The 26,485-nt window shown below is 36.8% G+C and overlaps 1 protein-coding gene across 4 annotated transcripts; it reads right to left on the bottom strand.

Annotated features, from left to right (window-relative positions):
- Positions 1–458: 458 nt before the first annotated feature.
- LOC100263388 (uncharacterized) lies at positions 459–25,616 on the bottom strand. 4 transcript variants are annotated; one of them, XM_010653229.3, is made up of 5 exons: positions 25,456–25,616; positions 25,235–25,366; positions 18,217–18,839; positions 16,439–16,614; positions 459–1,392 (listed from the first exon to the last, which is right to left on the bottom strand). In XM_010653229.3, exons 2-5 carry the CDS (start codon positions 25,308–25,310, stop codon positions 909–911), a joined length of 1,359 nt encoding a protein of 452 aa, XP_010651531.1. In that variant the 5' UTR covers positions 25,311–25,366; positions 25,456–25,616; the 3' UTR covers positions 459–908. The 4 variants fall into 4 exon arrangements, with proteins under 4 accessions (XP_010651531.1, XP_010651533.1, XP_002262814.2 ...); XM_010653231.3 differs by having other exon boundaries at positions 25,289–25,366; XM_002262778.5 differs by having other exon boundaries at positions 25,506–25,612.
- Positions 25,617–26,485: the final 869 nt, after the last annotated feature.

Raw genomic sequence — 26,485 nt, 5'->3', positions numbered from 1 at the left:
AAAGCCCAATGAATGAAATCCAGAAAGCATGAAATTTCAAAGCAAAAAATAAAGGGAAGGGATCATATTGATCATCATCATCATCATCTATGAATCCAAGTACAAAAACAACACAATGCAAAAACTGTGAGATTTCATCACATCAATAAAAAGGTAGACAGCAGATTTGAGTTCTGAGGCAAATGTAAGCAGAAGCTTCAAAAGCTGGTTAATTCAATCTTGGTGTGAACATGCATCAACATAGCTCTAAATTGGGAATCACCCTAACCCAAAACAATGAACAAATGAATGAATCAGACTATATCCATGAAGCAAATGTTTACCTAAATTTTGGTGGTAGCCAACTTAACTATAGCTGTAAACTACCGATGGGAGGTGCGCCAGTGAAGGTAGATGGACGACATGAATGAAGATCATCCCCTAGAGATGGCATCTAGAAACAATAGAAACATAGAATAGAAACTTGAAGGGGAAAAGGAGCGCAATCAATGGCAGCTCATTCCCACTAAAACCATAGATAAAACACATTATCCCTATTTAACAAGATTATTTAAGAAGTTTAAAACCATGTCCTGGCATGGTGAAAACCATTCTCCTATGTAAGCATTTCCTATTCCATATCCTCCCGCTTTTCTGCCAACCAGAAGTCAGCTTTACAAGTTAGAGATCCCTCTTCCTATTAGACTTCTCAAAGATTCTATGAACAGACACCCCTTTGGAGGCTACAGTATCAAATGTAAGAAGCAGCAACCTCATGAATGAGCGAACACCAGCATTGCTTTCATAGGAGACCTTCCCTCTCTTGTCATTCATTTCTTTCTTTCCCTTTTTTTTCCCCCTTTTTTTTCTTTTTTTAATTTTCATTTTTGCTTTCACAGGTAAGGATAGATATCCTTTCACTCAAGTCACTAAGTAGCCCATTCAAAATATGAGCAAAGTGCACCCCTAGCTGCAGTCCAATTCCCACATCCAAAGAAGAAACTTCCATGCATTGGACCTGGCTTGCGAAGCATCTGCCTGCTGCTCCTCACCCCACAGAAACAATATGTTCCTAGGTCTTTTTCAGGCTCTACTGGGATTGGATGAAACCGCATAAAGGGCCCTAGTGGGTGCTTCAATTTGTGGGGATGCTGGATGGGGCCATATTGGCAATCATGGAACTGCTGCCTTATCGAAGGGCGCTCAGTAGATTGCCAAATCAGTGAGTTGGTTATACTGAACCTAAATCCACGATGCATGATATGGGCAAGTAAACGAGCAGTGTTCTTAGCATCATCCAAACCACAATGAGCACGGCCTTCCCACAGTAGCCCAGCCCGCTGGACAGCTTCTTTTAGGTTGCACCTGATGTTGCCAAATACCTCATGGAATGGAACCTTCAAGTTAATCCACCTGAAAAAGGATGAAATAAAGAGAATAGTCCATCACAAGTTTTTCTTTTGGTGTATGATATGCATGCATTAAGAAGGGAGATGTACTAGCACTAGTTTAATGACCTCGTTTACCATCTGAGATGACCATGAATGTGACAACATTACATAAGTGCAAAATATTAACACTTCAGCACATTCAGGCAAATAACAACCTGTTGTGGTGATGGCACATCAACTGTAAAGTCTGGTAAAAATGAAAAGATGGTAAAAGAGACATTAAAACTAGCATTTTCCTATCAAGGACCATTCTTAAATGTGAACAAGGTGGAGCATTAAAATGTGTCAAATGGCATAGAATGTCGTTTTGGATAATAATTTTCTGACATGTTTTCATATACCACAAGTGGAAAAAGGAAAATAAGAGAGAGAGAGACAGAGAGAAAGTAATACACATGTAAGATGCGAATATGATTGTCATTTTAAGTTGCAATTTGTTTTATTAGTTGTTACAAGCAGTTCAAGAGAATGACAGAGCTAGCGTCTATTACTTTCTAGGGCTTTATTAGGCAGCAGACCCTTTTTCCAGCTTATCAGGTAGTTACAAAATCCTGTTTGGGGATAAGAAAAGGCATAAAAGGTGTTAACTACCTAACAGCAACCATGCTGCAACTCTGTTTAAACCCTAACTATCCTGCAGCAATTCACCCTAAGCCCTACACACCATGTAGCAACCACTCTAATCTACTGAAAGATTCAAATCACTTTGAATCTTGCAATTTTTTATTTTTTTTCCAGAAAATCAGATCTGGTTGCCTATGTAGATTTGTTCCTATTTTCTGTTTCCTCTCCAATTCTCATATTCAGTTCTATTTTCTGCAACTTTTTGTTTGCCCCTAGCTGTTTCTATTGGTTATTGATGATAGAAGTCTGCTGTATTTATGGATTAGAAACATGCAATTTGCCTTGCTTTTGGTCTATGACTTACTACTACCTACCATGGGAGTCCTATACTGTGAACCATATGCTGATCTAGAAATCTCCTTTTTGGTCTGTGGCCTATATACCTTTATTTTCTGCTACTATAGGAAATGATAATTCTGTCAAGTGACTATGTTCTGCTGTCTACTACCTCATAGCTGCTGTTGTCTTCTACCTCATGGTTGCTGCTTGCCTCTTCCTACTGTTTCCCCGATAAGGCACAGAGTGGATCTCTATCTCCTGATCCTATGAATTTACAAATTATCTCAATAAAATGAATTGAATTGACCTATGTGTCTAAGGCAGTTAAAAGTACATATTGGTGCATAAGGGATGCTATCTCCTTTTGATCCTCCAGATTTGAAGTCCCTAATTTTGAAAAGTGGCAATAGGATCATTTTATGATCATGTTGTGATTATTGAATAGCATGTCTCCTTATGTTAGTGCTAATATGATGTTTTTGGGTATTGCTAAAGAAACTCGGGACATTGTCTGTGAGGCAAGAAACTTATCCTCAAGATGGAAACATCTATTAGTTTGGAAAGGTATTTTAACCAAGGACAAGATAATGAGGATAGGTTGGATTTTGGTGAATAGGTGTTTTATGTGCAAAGGTGAGGAAGAATCTATTGAGCACATCCTCCGCCACTGTTCCAAGGAAAGAATTCTAGGGCAGTTAGTCTTCTCCCTACTTAGTATTGCATGGGTGTTGATTTTTTTGGTGAATCAACTCTTTTAAGTTGGAACAGTTGCTTTGTCAGGAAGCAATGGAAACAAGCATGAAAGCCGCTCCTTTGTGCTTGCTCTGGACTATTTGGTAAAAGAGAAATAGGAAGGCTTTTGATAATGTAGAGCTTATTGATCAAGAGCTTAAATCCTTTCTTTGCAAGACTTTGTAGATTGGTGAGATTGTAAGCAAGGGGAGGGAATGTTTTTGGTTTCCCGTCATCTTATTTTTAGCCCTTTAGTGCTCTTGTATACATCTTGTGTACTTTGGGCACCATTCTTTTGGCACTTTTTAATGTATCGTTTCCTTACTTGTCGGAAAAGATAAAAACATTTATCAGACATGAAAATATTTTTGGCCTCAAATAGGATGATAAACCTCTTGGTGAATATGATAGGACTCTTAAAATTATGAGTGAAGCACTAAATATCAATCATAGTAATATGGAAAATTGCAAAAGCTAGCAAAAAGGGTTTGTACTTGCTAAATTTTTATTTGGTCTTCAACCTATCTACTATAAAGTGAAGACTTAGTCTCAAGTGAAACCTTACCTTCAATCAGCAACATCTATTCTCCCCTTCAATGATTAATGTTTCCTCTAGCACTAGAGGAAGAGGTGTTAATAGTCCTTGTGATCAAGCTCATTATGCAGTGGGAGGCCTTGTTAGGGATGACCAATACTGTTTTTTTTTTATAGACAACAAGAACATGTAAAAATAAGCGCCTAAAAAGGAGGGGGTGCGCCCTACGTATATAGGTTATATACACAAAAACAAGCCAAACACACCTCAAACAAAGAAAGACCACACAAACAAAACAAAGCAAAGTTAACCACAACAAAGAGTATCTAGGAAAATCAACATAGAGGGGAAATCCAGCTCCAAAGAATCCCTAGTCCACTCAAAAAGAGTCTGAAAGAAGAGATCTTTTAAACCCTGGTCGGAGAGTTCTTCATCTTTGAAGGTTCTTCGATTACATTCTTTCCAAACACACCAAAATAAGCAAATGGGAGCCAAGCACCAAATTGCTCTATTCTTCTTTTGAAACCCCTTAACTTTCCATTGAAGGAGGAGATTTCTTAATGAAACTGGAAATACCCAAGTCACTCCAAAGAGGACTAATAAAAAGATCCAAAGTTCTCTTGTCTTGGCACAATGAATCAGAATGTGATTGGTTGATTCTTCACTCTCTTTACAAAGATTATATTTATTGACCATTTGTCATCCCCTCTTCATTAAGGTGTCTACAATTAGGATTTTCCTCCAAACAGCTTCCCAAGCAAAAAAGAAAGTTCTAAGAGGAGCACAGGATCCCTAAACCTCTTTTCCCAGAAAAGCAAAATTATTCTCCCCACTTAGAGAACAATAATATTTTTTTTTGGATGGATAAACACAGTAGAGAGTAGATTAATTAGAAAAAGGAAGACCGGAAAGCAACCCAAGGCATACAGAAAGTACACAATAGGTGCCAAAAGGCAAAAAAGAGCAAAACAGGAGGAAAAACAAAAACCTCACCCGCTCTCACCTAAAGCCCAACCAATCAAAAAAGTCGATTAAAGATAAAGGGCAAACATCTATATACAACTTTGTCCAAGACCATAAACTACATACAAAACAATGCTTCAATCTATGAACTGAAAACTCTTCTTTGTCAAACGCTATCACATTTCTTTCTTTCCACACCACCCAAAAAAGGCATAAAGGAGCCAGCTTCCAAGCTTTTTTGCGCTTCTTGCCCACAAATGACCCAAACCAACCAAGGAGAGTCTCCCTTACCAAACAAGGGAGAACCCAAGTCACCCCAAAGAGAGCGAATAATAACTCCCACTAAACTCTAGTCTTCGTGCAATGAATTAAGATGTGATTAGTAGACTCCACTTCGACTAGACAAAAGAAACATCTATTGGCAAGGGACTAACCCCTCCTTTAGAGTTGATCCAAAGTTAAAACTTTCCCCTAAGAGGCTTCCCAAGCAAAAAAAAACCCATTCTTGGAGGAACAAAAGGGCTGCAAATTATTTTTCTTGGAAACCGGACTGTATTTCCTGGTTCTTCAGCACTATAAAGAGACGTAACTATGAAAAACCCATTTTTTATCTTTTTCTAAATCACCCTATCCTCCAAATTTGCACTAACTCTAATTCCTTGTATTGTCCAGAGCAACCGCTCCACCAAGACTACCTCCCAATCATTGAAGGCCCTCAAAAAATGAGGACTCCAACTCCCCCCCTCAACCGAAGAGTCCCACACCTCCGCCACCCAGTCTTCTTTAGAAACCACCAAAGCAAACAAAGAGGGGAAAGAGTTGCACAAAGCCTCAACACCACACCAAGGATCCAACCAAAATCTGATTCTACTTCCATTACCCACAGAAAACCCAATGTAGTTGCTCAACCGAGAACCTTTGACGTAGGACAACCCTAGGATGGTTGCCTACACTCAAGGGTAGGTGGGCTAGGGTTTTATTTTTTAGGGTGCAAGGAGAGGAACAAAAAATAAATTTTATGGTAGAGAAAATTATAAGATAAGAAATAGAGAGAAAAAAGAAACAATGAAGAAAAAATGGAAAACCTTAGAGTCTCATTAAGGCTTTCTAGGAGTCTCACCTAGAAGAAAATAAATGGAATCTTACCATTGAGGGTTGCAACCTTACAATGAAAGAAAATATAATATTATTCATATCAAATCATTCCTTTGATTTACATTGATTAGTCTATTTATAAGCTTCTCTAAGAAATCCAAAGTCCACTAGGACTCTAATAACCTATTATGATTATAATTCTAATAATAACATCCAAAGTCTACTAGGATTCTAATAACCTATCATGACTCAAATTCTAATTATATTATAACTCAACTAGCTAATCCTAATTAGACTCTAACAAATACCAATCCCAATTCAATTCTAATTAATATTAATCTTACTTAAAGTTTACTTAGGTCTTCCCTATCTTCCTTGAATAAACTTTAAAAGACTTTTCCCCATCAACCTTCCTTTCTAATCTCCTTCCACAACCCCACTGCAAAACCCTCTCTACCTTCCCAAGTATACTGCCCCCCTTCTTCCACTTCATACTTCCTACTAATAACTTGATACCAAAAAGCCTCATTTTCTACCATAAAGTGTAAACTCAATTTACCCAAAAGAGATCTATTAAGAGTAGAGAGGCATTTTACCCCCAAACCCTCTTTACTTTTATCCAAGCAAACAACTAGCCATTTTACAAGATGAATCTTGACGCTGAACAATCCTCTCCTATCTTCTTTCCAACATAAAGTGTCCTCACGTTCTTGCACTTTTAACGGGTCAATACTATATTCACCATGGTAAGACTAGTCATTATTTCGACAAATGCTAGGGCAAATCTGGGAAACAGGACTGGGATGCATCAGAATCTATGCCATCTACTATTCAAGTGGTGCTAACATCATCTAAGGCCCCTTCTGCTACTAAAACCAACACTCCCATGGCTACAATGGCCCATACAGGTACTGCACTTCTTTCATCTCATAACCCTAACCCTCAGATTATTGGCTCTGACACTGCCTTCCATATGTCTGGGACATCTTCAAAATTTTCCATACTTAATCCATCTTCAACAATTTTTCCATATGATTGGCTCATGGTTTTTCTTCTGTGGATAGTGGTCTAGGTGTTTCTCATCCTACTTTTTCTTTACCTCTTCATCTTGACCCGTGCTATATATGCCTAAAGTATCAATTAATCTTGCTTCTATTAGTCAATTAACAAAACAACAAAATTATTATAGTACGATTCTTCTTTTTTATTGTGTTTTTAAGGATTTGATCATAAAGAAGAAGATTGGTAGCAGCTTCACAATGATGGTTACTTTCATGTTGTTGCATTGTCCTCCTCTGTGTCTCCATTTCATTTTATCAGTTAAAATGTCAATCTTATGTGTATGGGAAACATCATTGTTCTTCCTTTCCCGTGCGACTTAAAAAAGAGTCCTCTTGTTTTAAAGTGGCTCCTTATGATGCTTTGGGCCCATGTCAAGTTCCCCATATTCAAGGCTTTTGCTATTTTATCAGTTTTGTCAATGATTATTCACATGTTATATAATTCTACTTGCATAAAGAACTTTTTGAAGTTCCTCATGTATTTCATTATATTTTTAATGAAATGAAAACTTAGTTTGGTTATTTTAGTTGTTTTCTTCATTCAGATAATGTCCTTGAATATAAAAACCATGCATTGACTTCTTTTTGCACAAGTTGTGGTATTATTCATCAAACTTCTTGTGTACAGACCATAACAAAACAAGGTTGCTGAAAGAAAAAACCACTATTTTTTTTATGTTGGCCAATGTCTCATGTTCCACATGCACGTTCCTAAACAGTTTTGGGAGGATGCCATCTTAATTACTTACTATTAGATTAATCGGTTACCCCCATTTGTATTAAAAGGGTATTCTCCATATTTGTTGTTGTGTCTCGATCAGCCTTCATTTGCTCTTCCACCTTGTATCTTTGGTTGTTTTGTTAAACATTGTCCTCCAAATCAAGATAACTTATCATCTTGTACCATCAAATGTGTTTCTTTCAATATTCTCAAACTTAGAAAGGCATAAATGTTATGATCATATCTGTCATAGGAGCTTTGTCAATGCAAATGTGACTTTTCTTGAGTCTACTTCCTTTTTTCTTCTACAAGATCCTCGCTACACTCAAAACTTTGTTCTTCACCTCCTCATCCTTCACAAATTTCAGAAACTATTACCTCAGCCCCTTCTAAATTGTTGTTGGCATATCAATGGACCCATGGTTCAACTGCTCCTAATTAGTCTCTTTCATGCTCAATCCTATCTACTCTACCATCGGTTATTGTGACCGATCCTTCCAAATTATACATGGCTCTTTGTAAAGATGGACATCCTTGTCTTCAATATCCCCTTGATAGTTATTTTACCACTCATGATCTCTCTCAATATTGTGCTTTATCAACTGCTTTGTCTGTTTTCTCTACCCCTAAAAATTATCAAGCCACCTTGAGTCATCCAGAATGGAAGAAAGTTATAGAGGAGATGAATGCCCTGGTAAATAGCGGCACATGGGAACTCACTACTTTACCTACCAGGAACACTAGTAGTGTGTAAATGGGTATATCCCATAAAATATCAACTAGAGGACACAATTGAGCAGGGCTCAAAGTTGAACTTCTTGTTAAAGGCCATACTTACGCTTATGGGTAGACTATTTTGAGACATTTTCTCTAACTTCCTGTCTTGATTTAATCCATATCTTTATTCCCTTAGTCACCAACTTCAATTGGAAAAATCTATCATGGAGTAACCACTTGGGTTCATTGCTTAAGGGGAGTACGGATTACAAGCATGATGTTTAAAGAGGAGAATCTGAGGGTTAAAGCAATCTTCTCCTGCATATCTTGATAAGTTCAATGTTGTAGTAACAACAAATGGCTTTTATCAATGTCGGTCAGATCACTCAATGTTTGTTCCTAAAAGGAAGTCTAAAATAGTGATACCCATGCTACATATGGATGACACTGTCATTTGAGGAAGCAATTCTGTAGGAATTAAAAAAGTAAAGAACCACCTAAAAAATAACATTTTATACCATATAGGGAAGAGTACGAGAAGGTTGTGCAGTGTGGAAAGGAAAACCTTCGAGGTAAGATTTGAAGGCAAGGTTAGAGGGATATGGATATTGGTGTTAGAGCAAAGCCTAGGTTCTATTTTCTCTATGGGTTTTGAAAAGAAAGAAGTTCGATGGTTACTAGAGCGATTGGGGAAGCAGTTGAGGTGGAGGGCTTCATGGATTTCAACAGAAAATACTAAGGAAAGACAAGGGTTCATCTAATGGAAGTGCAATTCAACACAAATGACAAGTTTATCAAGTGATCTAAGCTGCCATCTAACTGAAAGTCTACCTTTTTAGTAATATTAGAGGGTGAGAAAGGCAATGGATCGAAGAAATCAAAACATGTGATTTCTTCAAGGATGGAGTCTCCACCTAACATGGTAGTTTATGGTGGCGGAGTGGTGGGCCCGCCCCCCCCCCTCAGAGTGTTAAAACGTGTTCGCGGTTCGTTCGAAGGTTTGACAATGATCCTTCTGCAGGTTCACCTACGAAAACCTTGTTACTACTTCTCCTTCCTCTAAATGATAAGGTTCAATGGACTTCTCATGATGTCGCGGGCAGCGGACCACCCACATCACTGCGATCCGAACACTTCACCAGACCATTCAATCGGTAGGAGCAACAGGGCGGTGCGTACAAAGGGCAGGGATGTAGTCAACGCAAGCTGATGACTCGCACTTACTAGGAATTCATCGTTGAAGACCAACAATTGCAATGATCTATCCCCATCACGATGAAATTTCAAAGATTACCTGAGCCTGTCGGCCAAGGCTATAGACTCATTGAATACATCAGTGTAGTGCGCATGCGGTCCAGAACATCTAAGGGCATCACAAACTTGTTATTGCCTCAAACTTCCTTGGCCTAAGCGGCCATAATCCCTCTAAGAAGCTGGCTGTGGAGGCTCACCTTCACATAGCTAGTTAGCAGGCTGAGATCTCATTCGTTAACGGAATTAACCAGACAAAGATGCAATGCCCTATTTATGTTGAAAGAAAGCACAATTCAATCATTCCTATGCAAGAATTGTTCAATAGGAAGGATTGAGGAGAGGACATTATATTCCAATCGAGAGGTGGGTGAGAGTAGTGATGCGCAAATACCCTATGTTTAATGTTAACTGAGTTGAGGTGAGTCAAGCTCTAGGTTCAAAGGGCATGGTGTCTATTATCCCTTTCACAACAACAAAGGGGTTACTCTTTGCGAAGACAATCGAGGAAGCTTCCTTTATACATGATTTGGGGCATGTCATGGTTAAGGGCAAGTACAAAACTTTAGTGAGAAGATGGTCGCCTAGGGAAAACTTTTAATGGTTTTAGGTAAGTTCATAAAAAGGGTGGATTAAATTACATGGATTGTCATTTCATTTGTGGTCTAAAGAACATTTGAAGATGATTGTGGAGGTTCAGGGGATCATGGTAGAGATTGATTGGTGCACTCTGAAGTTGTATGATCTATCAAAAGTTAGGGTGAGGGTAGAGATGAAGGAACACACTGTCTTGCCCGGGTTGATGGAGGTGAAGGATGGGGCATGGATGTTTACAATCTCTATTGTAGTGATCAAAGATGAAGATGAAAGGTGGTTTGGAAAGGTTGAGCCAACTCAAGGGAGAAAGGAGTTATTATCAAGGACATGTGGCATGAATCAGCACAGTGGGGCATATCACGTGGCTAGGAATGGGTCTCAATGTGGGACACGTGGCAAATATCAACATTCTAATGCTCTTCAAAGGGCTAGGAGAGAGTCTCATAATGGGACACATGGCAAGAGAAGAGTCTTAGTGAAGGACAACTATGATCCACTATCTCTGGTTTCAAATGGAGGGGGGCCTCTCAGCAAAGGCAGAGCAATAGTGTAGCGTTAGCCCATTTCCAAGACTCTAAAGATCTATTAATCGAGCATGCGGTGCCTTCTTTACTTATAAGAAGATCAATTGTTTGCAAGGCCTAATCTTTTCCTAAGGAAAAAAATCCGAGTTTCAACAAATCTTCAAGAGGGCCAAGCCTATTCTTTTCGAGACTCCAAGAATTCCTTTTCAACAGAAGCAAGTCAGGCAAAAAGGAAGGAGAGAAGATTAGAGAAGCAAGCCTATCTTTCTGAAAGGATCCCAAGTCTTGTAGTGGGCTAAGATCAAGAAGCAAACCAGAATGAAGTGGTGTCCTTGACAAGGAAAGGCCCAAACTATGGTATGAGCTAGTAGTTATTATTATTTGAAGGCCTAGTATCCCCAATCATACCCATAGGAGATCCATCCCAAATTTACATACAGGAGTTGTGTGAGCAAAGGTCAAGCTCCATCACTCCTAAATCTCACAATATTCACTAGATAAGAAGAAAAAGCTTACCTCCATCAACCAAGGGTTTGATTCCAATCTAAGAATCTTTTGATAGGATCCTAAGGGAGTTCAAGAATTTTTCAATGGGATCCTAAGGGATTTAAGAGGGGAAGGATTTGTATCAGCAAATGGCATCAAGGAGATTGGATATAACCCCCAATTAGAGGAAATCTCTCACAAAGGAGGATAAGAGGCTCAATAGGAAGGAGAGAGGGTGCACAATCCCCTTAGAATTTGACTTCCACGAAGGGTCCCGCTACGATCCCAATGTGGGGCGAAATAGAATATAACCGAGAAGTGACTATTATAGACATTAGAGAGGTTGACAAAGTTAGAGGCCATTCTTACTATGGTCCTATAGTTCAAGCTACACCTTCAAATCTAGAACTAGTGCCAAGGGCCAAAACTTGGATAGGACTTATGATTTGTCGATGTGTTGAGAAAGGTAACCATGACTACTATCTTTCAACCCTTAATCCCAGTTAGCCCCCTCCCCTTATCTTAATATCTCATCCTTTAATAACATTTTTTTTTTAAAGGTAAACAAAGCAAATATATTAACTCATCCTTTAAAAACATATGATAATGTTATTTCCCAACTCAATGCAACCATCTTTGTCCAATTCTGGTCCACCAACTATCCCTGTCATGAATTCCACTAAAAATAATTTTGGTACAATGCTTGTGTATAATGTTGGCAGTCCTAATTACGTATGTGTTGAGTCCCCTTCAACTTGTCCCAGCCAAGTATCTAATGGTGTTCCTCTCCATAACTCCCTCACTACCTAGCGTCCCTAAGGAAACTCATACCTCAATCATAGATCACCCTATTGAACGAGATTCCTCCTCATAGAAGGTTTTCATATAAAAGGGTCCCACCCTTAGTAAAATGGATAGTTCAATTGGTTTTCACCACCATCAAACTCAATCTAGTCGAGTATTGCAAGAATGTCATACCCATGGGGAGTAACAAGGCAAAATCTATGGATAGTACCTCAGGAGAAAGTACAGAACTTCACGCACAGGTTTTCGTGTTCTGCAGGAGCTGGTTTAAAGGTTGATGGGTAACTTATCAAAAAAAAAAAAGGTTGATGGGTAGTAAGTGTTGTTATGAAGATCATTAGAGGGACTACTTGAGGATTGGGATCTAGGAAATTTAAAAAGAAAAAAAAAAAAGGAGGGGGGTGGTTTGCTAAGGATTTTCTACATCATGAATCCCCAAACATTGTGATGCTTCAAGAAACAAAGAGAGAGAGATATGATAAAAGGTTTATTGTCAATGTGTGGATAGTTAAATTGATAGTTAGGAATAAGGAATGGGCTTCTCTTCTAACTTATAGGGAAATGGGAAGGGTATTGATGATATGTGATTCAAACTAGTTGTGCACAAGTGGTATTTCTTTTTTCAATCATGATTAATTTAAGGTCAAATCAAAGCCTCTAGGAAGTTTTTTCTAGGTTGACCATTGATTATTGCCCAATTATTTTAGACACTAATCCATTTAAGTGGGCACCAACTCCTTTTAGGTTTGAAAACATGAAGTTACTCCACCCACATTTCAACGAAAGATTGAGCTTTGGGTGGAGAAAGTTCTAGAGTGTAAGGTGGGAAGGTCATGGGTTCATGAAAAAGCTACAATTTGTTAAATCAAAACTGAAAGAATAAAATAAGGTGTCTTTCAGAGGGTAAAGAAGAGGAAGGACAATATCCTTAATAGATATTGCTAGCATTGGTGCTATTGAGCAAGAAGGGAATCTATCTCCTAAGATTTTAACCTTGAGAAAGGGGGAGCTAAAGGATTTGTTGTTAAGGGAAGAGATGCATTGGAGACAGAAGGTGAGCATGAGATGAGTAAAAAGAAAGGGATTGAAACTCTATTTTTTCCATAGGGTTGGTTGATGGTAGGTGCAATAGGAAGTTCATCAAGACCATGATGAATGAAGAAGGGCCAATTTTGGAGAATGTTGAAAGTATTTCAAAGGAGATATTGCACTTTTTTGAAAAGTCATATTCGAGACCCTCGGGAGATTCTTGGAGGTTAAAAGGATTGGATTAGCCATCTATATCAACAGAGAGTGCTACTTGGTTAGATGACCCCTTTTTTGAAAGACTCATGTCCTCCATCCATCCTAGATATGGGAGCTTGGTCATTATTTTCTTTAAGATTATTTACAATCCATCAAATCCAATTCCTTCTATCCAACTAATTTTTCGTAGAAATCTAAATTCTCATCTAAGGTCGAAGCCCTTATTGACTAGTGGCACACAAGAAGGTAAACACCAATCACATGCTACAATTGCAAAGATCCTACAAAGCCCTTAGTGCTAATTATTACATCTTGTGTATGGAGAGTACAAAAACAATTGATCATCTTTTCTTACATTGTTCATTGACTTTAAGACTATGGCACAAACTATTCAAATTGACCAACAGTACATCATGAATATGTGACATGATAACCATCTCATAGGGAGCACCATTAAAGGCAAAGTCCTTTGGCAAACTGCATGTTTCACATTAATTTAGGTTGTTTGGCACAAAAGAAATGCTAGAATTTGTTAAGATGAGGCATTTAGAGACTCTATGGGATCTCGTTCATTTCTAGTCCTCCTTTTGGGCCTCATGTACCACAGTATTGAAGGGCATTCATCTCAATGTTGTCCAAATCAACTGATATTTGGTGTGTAGATCAAAAAGGTTTGGTTAGCAAAGAGAAGAACATTGATTAGGTTTCTTTTGGAAGGAGAAGGTTATGTCATCTTGGAGTGATGTGATGCTCTTTTTGTATATTACTCCCATATGGTACTATTCTGATGCATAGGCCTCCTTGGTATATCGGAGGTTTCAATCACACATTTTTTATTACTTGCAATTTTAGGGAGGTTCCTCATTCTTCTTAGGTATATATTTATCCATACATAATACGTATGTTGTTTCTGATTAAAATAAATAAATAAATAAAGAACCACCTAAGAATGAACTTTCAACCCAAAGATCTTGGATTACTATGCTACCTTCCTCATAAGAGAAGAAGCTTATGGTGAGGAAGCTTTCAACCCAAAGATCTTGGATTACTATGCTACCTTCCTCATAATAGAAGAAGCTTATGGTGAGGAAGGACTAAGGAGTAATGTTATCACAATGGGAATGTGTTAAACTTACTGAAACTAAAATGCTGGGAACTAAGCTTGCTCTATAGAGCAAAATATCAGATTTGATGCAGATGAAAGATTTGAATTTAGTGGTAGAAAGAAATACAGTAGCCTATTTGAGAAGCTAATATGCTTGCCTGTCACTAGACAAGATATTACGGTTGCTATTAATGTCATGAATCAATTCATGGGAACTCCAAAGAATGTTCATTAGGAAGTTGTTTGTAGAACCCCCAATATTTAAAATGCATAGTTGATATGGGGATTATCTATAGAAAAAATCCTTCGACACAAATTTGTGTCAGAGAGATATTCTGATGCAGATTGGGTGGGCTTTTCCACTGAAAGAGGATCTATTACTGATTATTGTACTTATGTTTGTGGTAAATATAGAGCTATGGCTCACAGTAATTGTGAACTTAAGTCATTTAAGAACTTGTTACAAGAATTGGGATTTCTTATTGACAAACCAAAGGTGATGATGCATTGTGACAATCAAGCTACTATACATAATTACATATTGCTAATAATCCTATGTTCCATGAGAGGACAAATATATTGAAGTTGATTGTCACTTCATCAGAAAAGTTATGGTGAACAAGAAGCTTATAATTCCTTATGTCAAATCAAAAGATCAGGTTAGAGATACCTTTACTTGTACTAAAGCTTTAGGAAAAAGAAGTTTTACTCTTGTGTTCCCAGCTAGGTCCAATATTTATATGTGCCTCAATTTGAGGGAGAGTATTATTAGTGTTTTGTTCATTATGCATCTTAGCATACTTATGAAAGATACTATAGTCATTTTGCATTAAAACCTGTAACTATAAATTTGTGATACCACTCATGGTTTTTTATGACTTTACTTTTTCTCATTCTTTTTTTATTTTCTCTCTTCTTTTTTTCTTCTTTGGCATTATATCAGAGCTAGAGGTCTCAACTTCAAGTCTCTCTTATCGTTAGTTTCCCCTTTTTTTTTCCTTTTTGACAAGTAAAGAAAATTATATTAAAAGTGCCTAACAAAATAGTGCACAAAAGTATACACATTGTATACAAAGGACATCACTTAGAGCTATCAATGAAGTTCAAAATGGACAAAGAGCTATTTTCAAGCCTGACACCAATTCAAAAGAGCTATCACCTATGTACACTCTAACCCACTCCTAAAAAATATGCATGCAGGATTGCTTGATAGCTTGGTCCCCTATTTCAATATTTTTAAAAGCTCTCATATTTCTTTCTTTCCAAATGGTCTAAAATAAACAGAAAGGAGCTTTCCAGGCTTTCATACCCTTCCTCCCAACAAAAGATATATGCCCAAAAGGGCCTTTCTTATTGTGAAGTGAATCACCCATTCAATCCCAAAAAAGCATAGACAAGCTACCACAACATAACTGCTTTTGTGCAATTCAGTAGGATATGATCAACTATTTCTTCTTCTTCTTATAAATAGCATCTATTCAGAATTCGCCACTCTCTCCTTTTAAGCTGGTCCAACATTAATATCCTCCCCCAGGTAGCTTCCCACATGATAAAGCCCACCCTCACCAAAACCCAAGAATTTAAAATCATGCTTGAGAATAAAGGGGGGAACGTCACACCTAAAGGTTCTTCTCCATCACTATTATTTCCATCTATTTATCTACAACTATTGTTGCTAATTTGTCTCTCCAATACAGGTGGGGCCACATATGTGTGGGGTTGTTAGCCTAGTATACATTGTGGGCCTAAACCCTAACAACTTAAACTTTTAGGGAGAGTTAATATAGCCTAACATTATAGAATCATATAAATTAATTACTATTTTGTATTTAAATGTCATGTGAAACATGAGTACTTCCCCAGTAAGGAGCAAGAGTAACAAGTGCTAGAATAATATGCATATCTTTGATTTTTCTTGTCTCCAACAAAACATTCTAGAAGAAAACAATCCCACATTAATATTCTTACGACCAACACATTTTCTTAAGTACAATGAAGATTTAATCATTACATTTCCATACTATTCAAAATGAGCCACATTTGTTTTCCTCCACAAAAGGGTAGTCATTTTTTGGTAACCTTTGATTAAGGAAAAATTAGGACAAGGAGAAATGAAATCACTTCTAGCTCATAAGCATCTTACCGATTATGTAATGGTTCAATTTCAAACCATCAACTTGACTTTTGAAATGTGATATAAAGCACAATGGAATAATCCCATTTCCTAAGGAAATCCAAACAAACACTCATCAAAGGAGATTAAACTTGCCTGTTGAAATATGGTGGCTTTCGGATCCTCTTGAATCGGCACTCAGATTCCAACATCACCCGACAATCCCAGTCTGACCATGTCACCACAGCAAAGTTGGTGTGCTTAATCCCTTTCTGTTCAAGCCATCTATCATGCATGAGTAGAGCTTCGCTTAGGAGAACACCATTGTCCACCTGAAGGCATTGTGTATATTAAGATAACTGGGAAGCTTTATATTTATATGAATCAATAAGAGCCAATCTGGTGATGAAATAATGGATTATAATGTCAGAATACAAGAAAATCCAATACCTCAAGTTCACTAAAAAAGGAACTCAATTTGAATTATACAAATTTATTAAAATTAAGAGTCCAATAGTTACCTTGGAATTCTCCATAATTGTGAGGACCTCCAGAGTGGTTTCTAAAATAGGACCAACTTCTCATGTTGTCTAAAGATTTTATCAGGGAATTAATTTCCATTAGTTGACCATCATTTCAGAGAGAGCTTCTACTTTTCCTCTTTGCAAGGAAATGACTCTTTTAGCTTGCTTGATCCCAGCTTTCTAGAACTTCCTTAAACTCATTTCCTTTCAACTACAAACTCCAGCTCTCTCTTTCTCTCTCTATCACATCTCTTTGCTTCCCAAACTGCTGTTATGCTCAACAGAGTTAGTACCATATCTCCCTCAGCAATTTCTTGTGCTTTAGTAGCTTTAAAAGAGTGTTTAATCTATTCATGTTAGTTTCACTATGTTTCAAGTTTCTCTTTCAAGTACTCTCTCCCTTTCAGCTTCCTTTTTTTTTTTTTTTTTCATCTTCTTCATTCTCCTCATGTCTAGTCTCAAAGGAATCATTTTTCTGTTCTATTTCATGCTCTCTTACTCCCTGCCTATCATTTTCATACCTTGCTTCCTGTCCCTATTGAGATACATTGCACATTGAGTATGCTACTTACATCAATTTCATAAATATTCACTGGTTCTGAAAAATCTAGCTGTTGTGGACACTGTCACACTAAGGACTACTAATAAGCCTTATTATAAAGGGACTTGTCCAGTAAAGAAAAAAAAGCAAAGTCTTGTTAGTCCCCAAGTCAAAAAGCTTATTAACAAGATCACTACTGAGTCCAATTTCACATATTATGGCTCCAGTAATGCTGCTGAGAGAGGCACATTGGAGAGAACTGGCCCAAAATAAAAGTTAGAAACTTTGGTGATTTGATGGTTGTGAAAACCACCAATGGGTAAATAATTTCATTGTTTACAGCAAGAGCAAAAAAAAAAAAAGAACATATCCTCTGTCATCATCTATCATCTTTTTAATATATGTTTTTGACACAAAAAAAAAAAAAAACTGATCACTCATGTTATGGGTGAAGCATCTTACTTTCATTGCTACAGAGTGCTAAGTATGGGAGAATGGAACCATATACAGTTGAGTATCATTGGGCATCAGCTAACATGTTAACAAAATTTTAGACCTCTGAATTCAGCCACCAAATTGAACAATAAAAATAAGGAACTAAAGCACCATCTAGTCAAGAACAGGAAGAATTTGCTGAAATGTCCCTAGTATAGCAATACAGCAGGTACTCAATCAGCAACAACATTGAGACGCAATAACACAGTGAAGTAAAGGTGCACATCTTCTGAACTCCATGGCCGGCCTGCTGATTGAATAAAAGGAGTAAAGCGTATGCAAGCAACGCTTGTTTAAGCGCATGCAGAATGAGACATCATCATTTCAAATGAAAAAACAAAATTGAAAGAATGGTACTCACATTCTAAACATACCTGAATTTGCTGGATACCAGTAAGCTCTTTGCAGAAATCACTCAGAAGATGATTGCATGTAGGCCGCACATATATTTGAAAAGAATCTTCCAGTTGGCCAGTCATACTGTTCACTAGTACTGATGGGAACTCGATAATCTCTTGTGGATGAGGATTCTTCTCTTTATCACAGGTTGCCTCAAAGTCAATTACCACAAAATACTGAAATTCTTGGAAATGGAAATCTTGTGGATGACTTTGAGATAACATCTTCAAGGGCAGAAAGGGCACATAGTGAGGCTGATTATCCATAGGAAAGCAGGACTTGTGATTCATGGGATAAAAATGGCTTTCAACCATATGAAATTGGTTGTGGTGTGCCTTTTGAATGTATGGATGGGAAGTTGACCGTTGATAATAATCTTGTAGATGCATTGGCCCATAGTAGCCTTCATTAGGAGGTGCAATAGACTCTATACTTGATGAGCAGTCTCCTTCAATGATACCACCTCGACAATCAGTATGAACTTCATCTTTAACCCCTGGCAGCCCTTCCACAAAACTCACATTAAATTGAGGGTTGTAAGGGAATGCCTTACTCTGGAGGCATCTCATGGATGCCTCCCAAGCCTTTTGCATTTTTTCTGCAATGAAAAGGCTGCAGGTAAGCAATAAACATCTATATTGGACATGATGTAAATAAAATAGTATCGATTCATTTCCAGATCAGAAAATTGCATGCTAGGTGCATAACACAATATTTAAAGTCATGTAAGCTTCATTAAAAGGATTTTTGTTTCTATTTGAAAGGATCCATCCAACTATATATCTCAACACTTGAACCATAGCAATAGAAGCAAAAGACATGCATGCATGTGTACAGACTCTACATGCATGCACACTAGAAAATTCTAAATCCCAATTTGAAAGCCATTTTTAAGTTTCAGCTAATGCTGATTATTAAAAACTAGAAACCAAGAACAGAACTGAGAAAACCAAAGAAAAATACAGAGATAAAACCACAGTAAAAGCCAAAGATGAAATTGCAGATCTATGCTAGCATAAAATAGTGTAAATATTGAATATTTAAATCTTATAAAAAAATTAAATTAATAAAGCCTACATATATGTAGGAGGCTACTACAATACACACATGACATATCATTCATGCAGTGCACATGATTCTTTCTGGAAAAATTTAAAATATATAGAGGGAAGTTTTTGCAGGTGGCAGTGACAATGATGATGGTAATGCAACAATGTTAGGTCCAACTGTCTAAGTGGTGGCAGTGGTGTCCCTAGAATGGACCCCAGTAGTTGTAGTGAGTCTAGGGGTGCTTGTAGGTGACAGCATCTTTTCTTCTTTGATTTAAGAAAATCTTATTTAGAAATGGAAAGGGTTATTGCAACAACGAAAAATGTTGCATTAGTTCAGTTATTACCCCCTCTCCCCCAAGTGTCAGCATATGCATTCTAACATAATTTTCATAGGTGCTTCGTATATTACCATCTTCCATGCAAACAAAGTATCTTTTACTAATCAAAATATTAAATATTTTTATAAAGATGAATATACAGATAATAAATCAGCCACCTCATCCAGAGGAAGAAGACTCCTAAAGTCATAATACATGTTGCCTTTGACTATCCTTTCTCTTAATAATCTCCACAACACAAAAATAATTTTCCAATAGCAACTTCAGACAAATGTGGTTTCACAATCTTTGATATGGAACAATGCTATATCTTTTTCCCATATGCTGATCATCTTTTCTGTCATTCTCCCCTTGCTTTGAAGATATTGTAAAAGTTTTTAGCTGAGTTGCATTGGTAGCATTGAGAGACATTGCACACTTGTAGGTGATCCTATTTTGCGGTTCTGAGAGGAGCTCTAAAGGGAGAGCATTACAGACTTGAGCTGCTCTTGCTATGATATAGGAGCTCTAAAGGTAGAGTTGTTTTTCATTTTCTCTCTTATGTTGCTTTGCTTTTTTGTTCCTGTTGTATACTACTCTGGTGTACTCTTTTCTTTTGCCATATATATACGTCTTTCATTGTCTATCAATATGTATAGGTGATCTGAACAGAGAGGAACTCCAGAATTTATCAAGATCAGTGGATGAGATGGACTAATTTCGATTAGGTGAGCACTAAATAACAAGTTAATAAGAGGCAAACAAAGGACAATTAACAATCAAACTTCTCTTAATAAGACTCAAAATTCTCCTAATAGGGCTCAAACTAAAACTATGATTACCTAATTTTAAGAAAACTCTAACTAAATAACTCAAATGGACTTCTAAAAACCAAAACTTCCAAAGTGAATAAAACCTAATCCATAATGTGAATTGAAAAACCACATGCATCAATTAGTGTAGCTGATATCGCATTTTATGCTGCTAACATGGCACTCACCTTCCAATTTACATTAGTAGCATCAAGAAAGTCTCTTCAATAGGGGATAAGATATTGGACAGTGAATACATCAGAAATGCAAATATGATGTGGCAACTTCTATGATAAGCATCATAATTAATCCTTTCAGAATCTCAGAACAACAAATCTTCCCTAGGCTTAACTTGTTATGTTATTGGGTGGAGGTGTAACTTTTATCATCATGACCCAAACAAAATCACTCATGTCAAACTCATCAACTTGTTATATGTACCAGGTGGAATTCCATCTTTTGTCATCACAGACCAGGAAAAACACCAGTATCAAACACCACTCTTCTTCTATGTTCATCAACAAAAACATTATATTTGTTGTTGCTAACCTCAATGCAGTTCTTCCCATCCTCAGAACAGCACAAATATGATCAATTATGTTCTCAGCCTTCACACCAACTCTCTTTTGAGGAGATAAGGCACAAGATCCAAAACACTATAAGGATTTCAGCTATGAACTCTTCAAAGGACTCTTTTCTGCACAAGACCTGGTTGGTTCCTCCTTGGTATGGTGCAAGTTATTCATGCAGCCCCCCAAGCTCTAGAGCAAAACAAAACCAAACTCTTCACATAAGACTCACTCTTGAAAGGCCACCTTATCAACTTCCTCACGATCCTTAGGGCTTTTGCCTCCAAGGGGTTCGAAGATGCACCTGTCAGCATTTTGTCACCAGATTGAAGAACTGCCTGCTATTTTCAGGATTCCCCCACTTTAAGGGGTCCCTGAACTTACTTTTGATCGTATCCTTGGGAAAATCCAGGTCATACAAGGGCCCTTTCAAAGTGAAACAAATTGGTTTGGCTTTTCAGGCAGAAATCCTAGCCTTAATAGAGGGTCTAAAATAAGTCAGTAATTTGAGAATCTCTACTTTGTTGGCAGGAGATTTGACATTAATGATCTCTTGGGCTACACTGGTAGGAGAAGATATTGGAGATGAGCTCATGAGCTCTAAGGAATAGTGCACCTCTCTAGAGTTTCAAGATCATGCTTCTTTTACAGACATAGAAAGGTAAATCAAGAGGTTGATTGTCTCATCAAGAGAGGAGCAGCATCCCTCCTGTAATTTGGGGGATTTATTTCCCCCAATGACCTTTTTGGGTTATTCTTGTATTGAGGTTTATTGTATCTATATTTCTCTTACAATGTCCACTTAGTTTTTGCATTTTATGAAAGGATCTGTCATCCTTCCTCACATACAACTTTATCTATAAGATTGGAATCAATATGGCTTTGGAACATGTATGGGCTAGATATGGTGCAAGTCAGTCATGACTCAAATGTACCAACCATGACCCATCCAGTATGGTCATGACTAGCTAATCCATTGCTGCAGTGGGCAAATCTTGTATCAAGTTTCACTCTTGTCTCAGTAATGGCTGTTCCAATTACACTTAAGCTCAGTAGTATCGAATTTGACAAAAACTTTGAACCTTGATGCCAGCTCTCTGATTCCATTCCTTCACACACCCAAGTTATTTGCATTCCCTCCTCCAAGTGAGAATGAAAAGGAAAATACACACAAAACAAGCTATCCAAGAAATTGGAATAAAAAACCAAAATTTTCAGTTATATTTGATTTCATGTTTTAACATTATTTTTGTTGAAATGATGATTTTCTATTCGCTTGAGAAAGAAAGTAGAACAAGCAAAGAGAAAATTATTTCTAATTTGATATTTTATTCTTTTAGGTTGATGAAAAAGCAAGTAGTCTGTGCTTGAACGTAAAAGAAGCAATGAAAGAAAAAAAAAATTGTTTTTCTTTTTTCAATTGCATAATTTATGTAGATTTTCTTTTCTTTTTCTCAGAAACAAAAAACTCATAGAAATCAATTAGTAAGTACCATGAAGGACAAGACATCCTTCCAAAACTGCAATGAAAGTAGAGATTTTATGTGTGGCTGTCGAAAAGGTGGAAGAAACAAAGAAAAATGATAATTTTCCAAATTCATGCTTTGCATTATCTTGATTTATGAAAATGTGAAAAACTTTCCTTTTATTGACAAGAGGGTGACAGAAAAGAAGAGAAAAAATGGCCCTTCTTTAATTCTTTTGGTTAAGAAAGTGGAGGTTTTTTGTTTGGTTATCAACAAAGTGGAAGAAATATTGACAAAGGGATTACTGAAAATATTTTCCTTTTCTGATTTCATTCATGATACTGTTGTATAGAAAAATGGAAATGAGAAATTATTCCTACCATTTTATTCTTCACATGTTCAAAAAAAATCATATTCCCATCTAACCAAGAATTGGAATTGTGCATACATTTCTAGACCCCAATGATAGTCTACCAAATGCACCCTTAAGGTGATGCACTATCAAGTGAAAGACATAAATATCATTGCATATACCCTTATATTGGTTTTTTTTATTTTAATAAATCGAATCACCTATTCCGTAAAGAAAATGAAAAATAAGTCTTTTCAATTGCAGGGTTGAGAGTGTGAGATAAGTGATGATAGCATTCATCATTTTACTTTTCTATGGATGGCAGTTGCTAAGAAGCCCGTCGTTGTTGTCATTGGCATCATATGGTCTGATTGGGGATTGAACTACCTACCTCATTTGTGAGATGTTGCTATCAGGGCCATATGGGTTTTCCAACTAATGAATGCCCCAAGCTCAATAGCGAATAGTAATGGGTGCTCGTTGGGTAATCCAAGTCAGATGGGTATTAAGGCCCTTTCAGGAGCAAGATTGATAGAGAATTTTCTATACCTTTAAGGCTGATATTTTAGCTCTGGTTGAAGACCTCCAAAAAAGGCAATTTCATTACATATTACTAATTTTTTAGTAGAGAAGGATTCAGTGATTGTTCTAGCCCAGGTGTCACAAGGTAGGAGAGGTCCCTCAAGACATAATCAGTGGCTGTGGTAGACTTCCGTTTTTATTTTAGGATGCCCCTAAACTCCAAAGGAAAGAGACTTCTCAAGGGGGAGACTCCTCCTTCATAGTGTTTGTTAGGAACTTTCTCTCCCCTTGAGTCTATCGATCATGGTCCACTGGGCATTGTGCTTTGGAGTGATCAAGTCTTAGAGGTAGTGGCTTCTGCCTTGTATTTAGGAGCCGATTTCTTTGGCTTTCATTTTTCTATGTTACGCTAGAGATAATTCTCATCTTCCTTGTACATTCTTCTATTTTATTATTCTAATAACATTTCTGTTTCCTGCAAAAGAAAAGGGTAATGTTGGTACTGCTGCTGGACCAAGCATCTTTTTGCTTTCCTAAAAGGAAGTCATCTGGGTAAAAGGTAGTCAGTGTTTGCAGCAGGTCGGTTAGCAGGCTGTAGGTGTACTTCACTGACAAATCTAGCAAATTGAATCAATCTTGATGGCCCTAAAAATAAGCCTCATGGATCCTAGAAGAAATTACATCAAAGACAACATCAAAAACTTTTCACCTCCACTCAATCCACAACTAAAATAAGAGAAAACGTATTCTCTAACTATAGCAACTAAACATTCTTGTCTGCCTACCTCTTAACATTTAGCTTCACTAGAATCCAGGGTTATGGAGAATCTACAATGAAAAACACTCTTTGTCGAAAGAATGGTCACTCTGAGAGTGGAGCTTAAAAGGGCTGAGCAACCGGCTCAAGTCATGTGGATGCAGTGGAAAATGCTCTCAAATTTTATGAGATTAGTCAGTAGATTAGTTCAAAAGTTCTTATCTACAATTAACATGTGACTTGGCTAAGCATTTCAAGAAGCATGCAGAACCATTCCTTTATCCAGTGCATTATGCAATCTGTGAGCTTATCGGTCCAGTGGAAATGACAGTGAAGTCAGACCACAACAACTGGTTATTAGGTTATCTCCAAATCACCAATCTTAACCACCATTCTCACTCAAGCCATGCCCTTACCAAAACTTAATCCCAAATAATCACCTTGGTATTTTGTTTTTGAAACTGTTAGCTTCAAGAGCAACCCAGAATTCCAATTTTTCATTCATTTCCCTTCTAGCTTCATTTCTAAGAACGCCGTGTCACCAAGAAAAATCAACTAGAGAACTCTTGCAGTCCCATCAACCAACTAAACTCTTACTGCAAGCCCATCAGCCAACCAAACTCTTATTGCAATCCCATCAACCATGGTTTTTTTTTTCCTCTTTTCTGAGCACAAAATTCAGGTTGGGAAATTTTTAATGAGGAAGACCACTTGTTATACTTCCATTTAAAATTTGAACCAACTGGAAACATATAATGGTTCATTAACCTAAAGAATTGGATACGATAATCAACAGAGCAAGTTAACACTTTTTATCTTTTCCACTGGCATTGGTGTTTTAAGTTTTAACCATCACTCGACTTTCTGGAAGTTGCTGCATTTCACGTGAAATGCACATAATAAAACCCACAAAGTCCCATCCCAGCATTTTCAAAATCCCTCCATTTGGCTAACCTGAAGTCGAATCAAACAGTTCTCACAGTATAATACCACACACATCAAAAACAAACCAATTGACACATTAAAATCGATAAACCCACCTCCAAACACACCAAAAACACCAGAAATTTACAAACAATCAAAACCAACAACCCATTTCAGGTCCCAACATCAAAACCAACAAAAGGAACACACAAAAAAAATCACCTGAATTATCCCAAAAGCAGAGATCAAAGGATTCAAGTGATTGCAAGGTCAAACCTTTATGCTCAAGCGGCATCATGATCTTGAATGCAGCTGTAATCAACGGCAGGGCACATCAGATCTCCCTCCAAATTCCTGACGAAAATCAAGCCATTAGAAAAAAAAAAAAAAAAAAAATCATACCCAGAAAAAACCCGAAATGGGTCATCGAAAAAGGGAAGTACTTGGGTAAAACTTTCATGAGGGCGGGTGGGTGGGTGTGGTTGTTGCTTACATTGGGGAGAGAGAAAATGTATGAGAAATGAAAATGCTCCTGAGAAAGTAGGTGAGGTTTGGTTCCAAAACAAATATAGAAACTCACCCAAATTGAAAGTAAGGTATAAATATTATAACCGGGGAGAGAGAGCAACAGTGGACCCCCCCGCCATCTTGATCTGTTACTGTTACAGGTGCGTGCCTGTTGTTTCTACTCGCCCCCTGATTTTATCGTACTCGCGCTTTCTATGGACCGCCTTTCTGCGGTCCCTGACGAAACCTCCACCAGATTTTTACCACTCAAACCCATACAAATCTTAACGGTAATTTTATAACTTATTTTTTATGGTTCAATTGCAAAATTTCACCAATTTTCTGTTTTTGAAAAAATAAAATTACTTTTTTGTTTGGGAAAGTTATCGAAAATATTTCTTAAAACATAATTTTTTATATTTTCATAATAAAAATCTATATAGAATTCGAAATTTTTTAATTCATTCTTTACATTTTTAAAAATCATAATATAGTGTTTTATTTTTAATCATTTATCATATTTATATAATTATTTTTTAAAATAATCTCAAAATAATTAGAAATATATCAAAAAAAATTATTTTATTTTCAAAATAATTCTCAAAAACCAATTTTAAAATAATTAATAACTTAACTTGCTTTTATGTTAGTTTATTATCAAAAATACAAAATTATTCTAAAAATTAATGACCTAAAACTTGTTTACCAATTGCTTTCGAAAACAGTTTTATATTATCAATAACAAAAAAAATATATGTTTGACAACTATAAATTATTTTTTGTTTTTTGAAAATATTTTTTTAATTATTTTTATTTATTTTTTTAGGATTAATGAAAAATAAAATACTATATATAAAAATTATTTTTAAAATCATTTTTTAAAGCAGGTTTTGAGAACCATTTAGTACATAATTTCCTAAAATTCTTTTGAAAATATTTAGAAATACAAATTCTTGACACATTAAT

Source organism: Vitis vinifera, chromosome 6 (genome assembly GCF_030704535.1).
Source record: "Vitis vinifera cultivar Pinot Noir 40024 chromosome 6, ASM3070453v1".
NCBI lineage: Eukaryota > Viridiplantae > Streptophyta > Magnoliopsida > Vitales > Vitaceae > Vitis > Vitis vinifera.
Note: the sequence above shows the minus strand (reverse complement) of the source record. Positions and strands in the feature narration are given on the sequence as shown.

What these genes read in the sequence shown, in the direction of transcription:
- LOC100263388 (XM_010653229.3), bottom strand. Translation starts at nt 25,310, where the DNA reads ATGATGCCGCTTGAGCATAAAGGTTTGACCTTGCAATCACTTGAATCC. An exon ending in CTGGTATCCAGCAAATTCAG is followed by an intron (nt 16,615 to 18,216) that starts GTATGTTTAGAA and finishes CAATGCCTTCAG; the next exon opens with GTGGACAATGGTGTTCTCCT. An exon ending in AAGCCACCATATTTCAACAG is followed by an intron (nt 1,393 to 16,438) that starts GCAAGTTTAATC and finishes ATCCTTTTTCAG; the next exon opens with GTGGATTAACTTGAAGGTTC.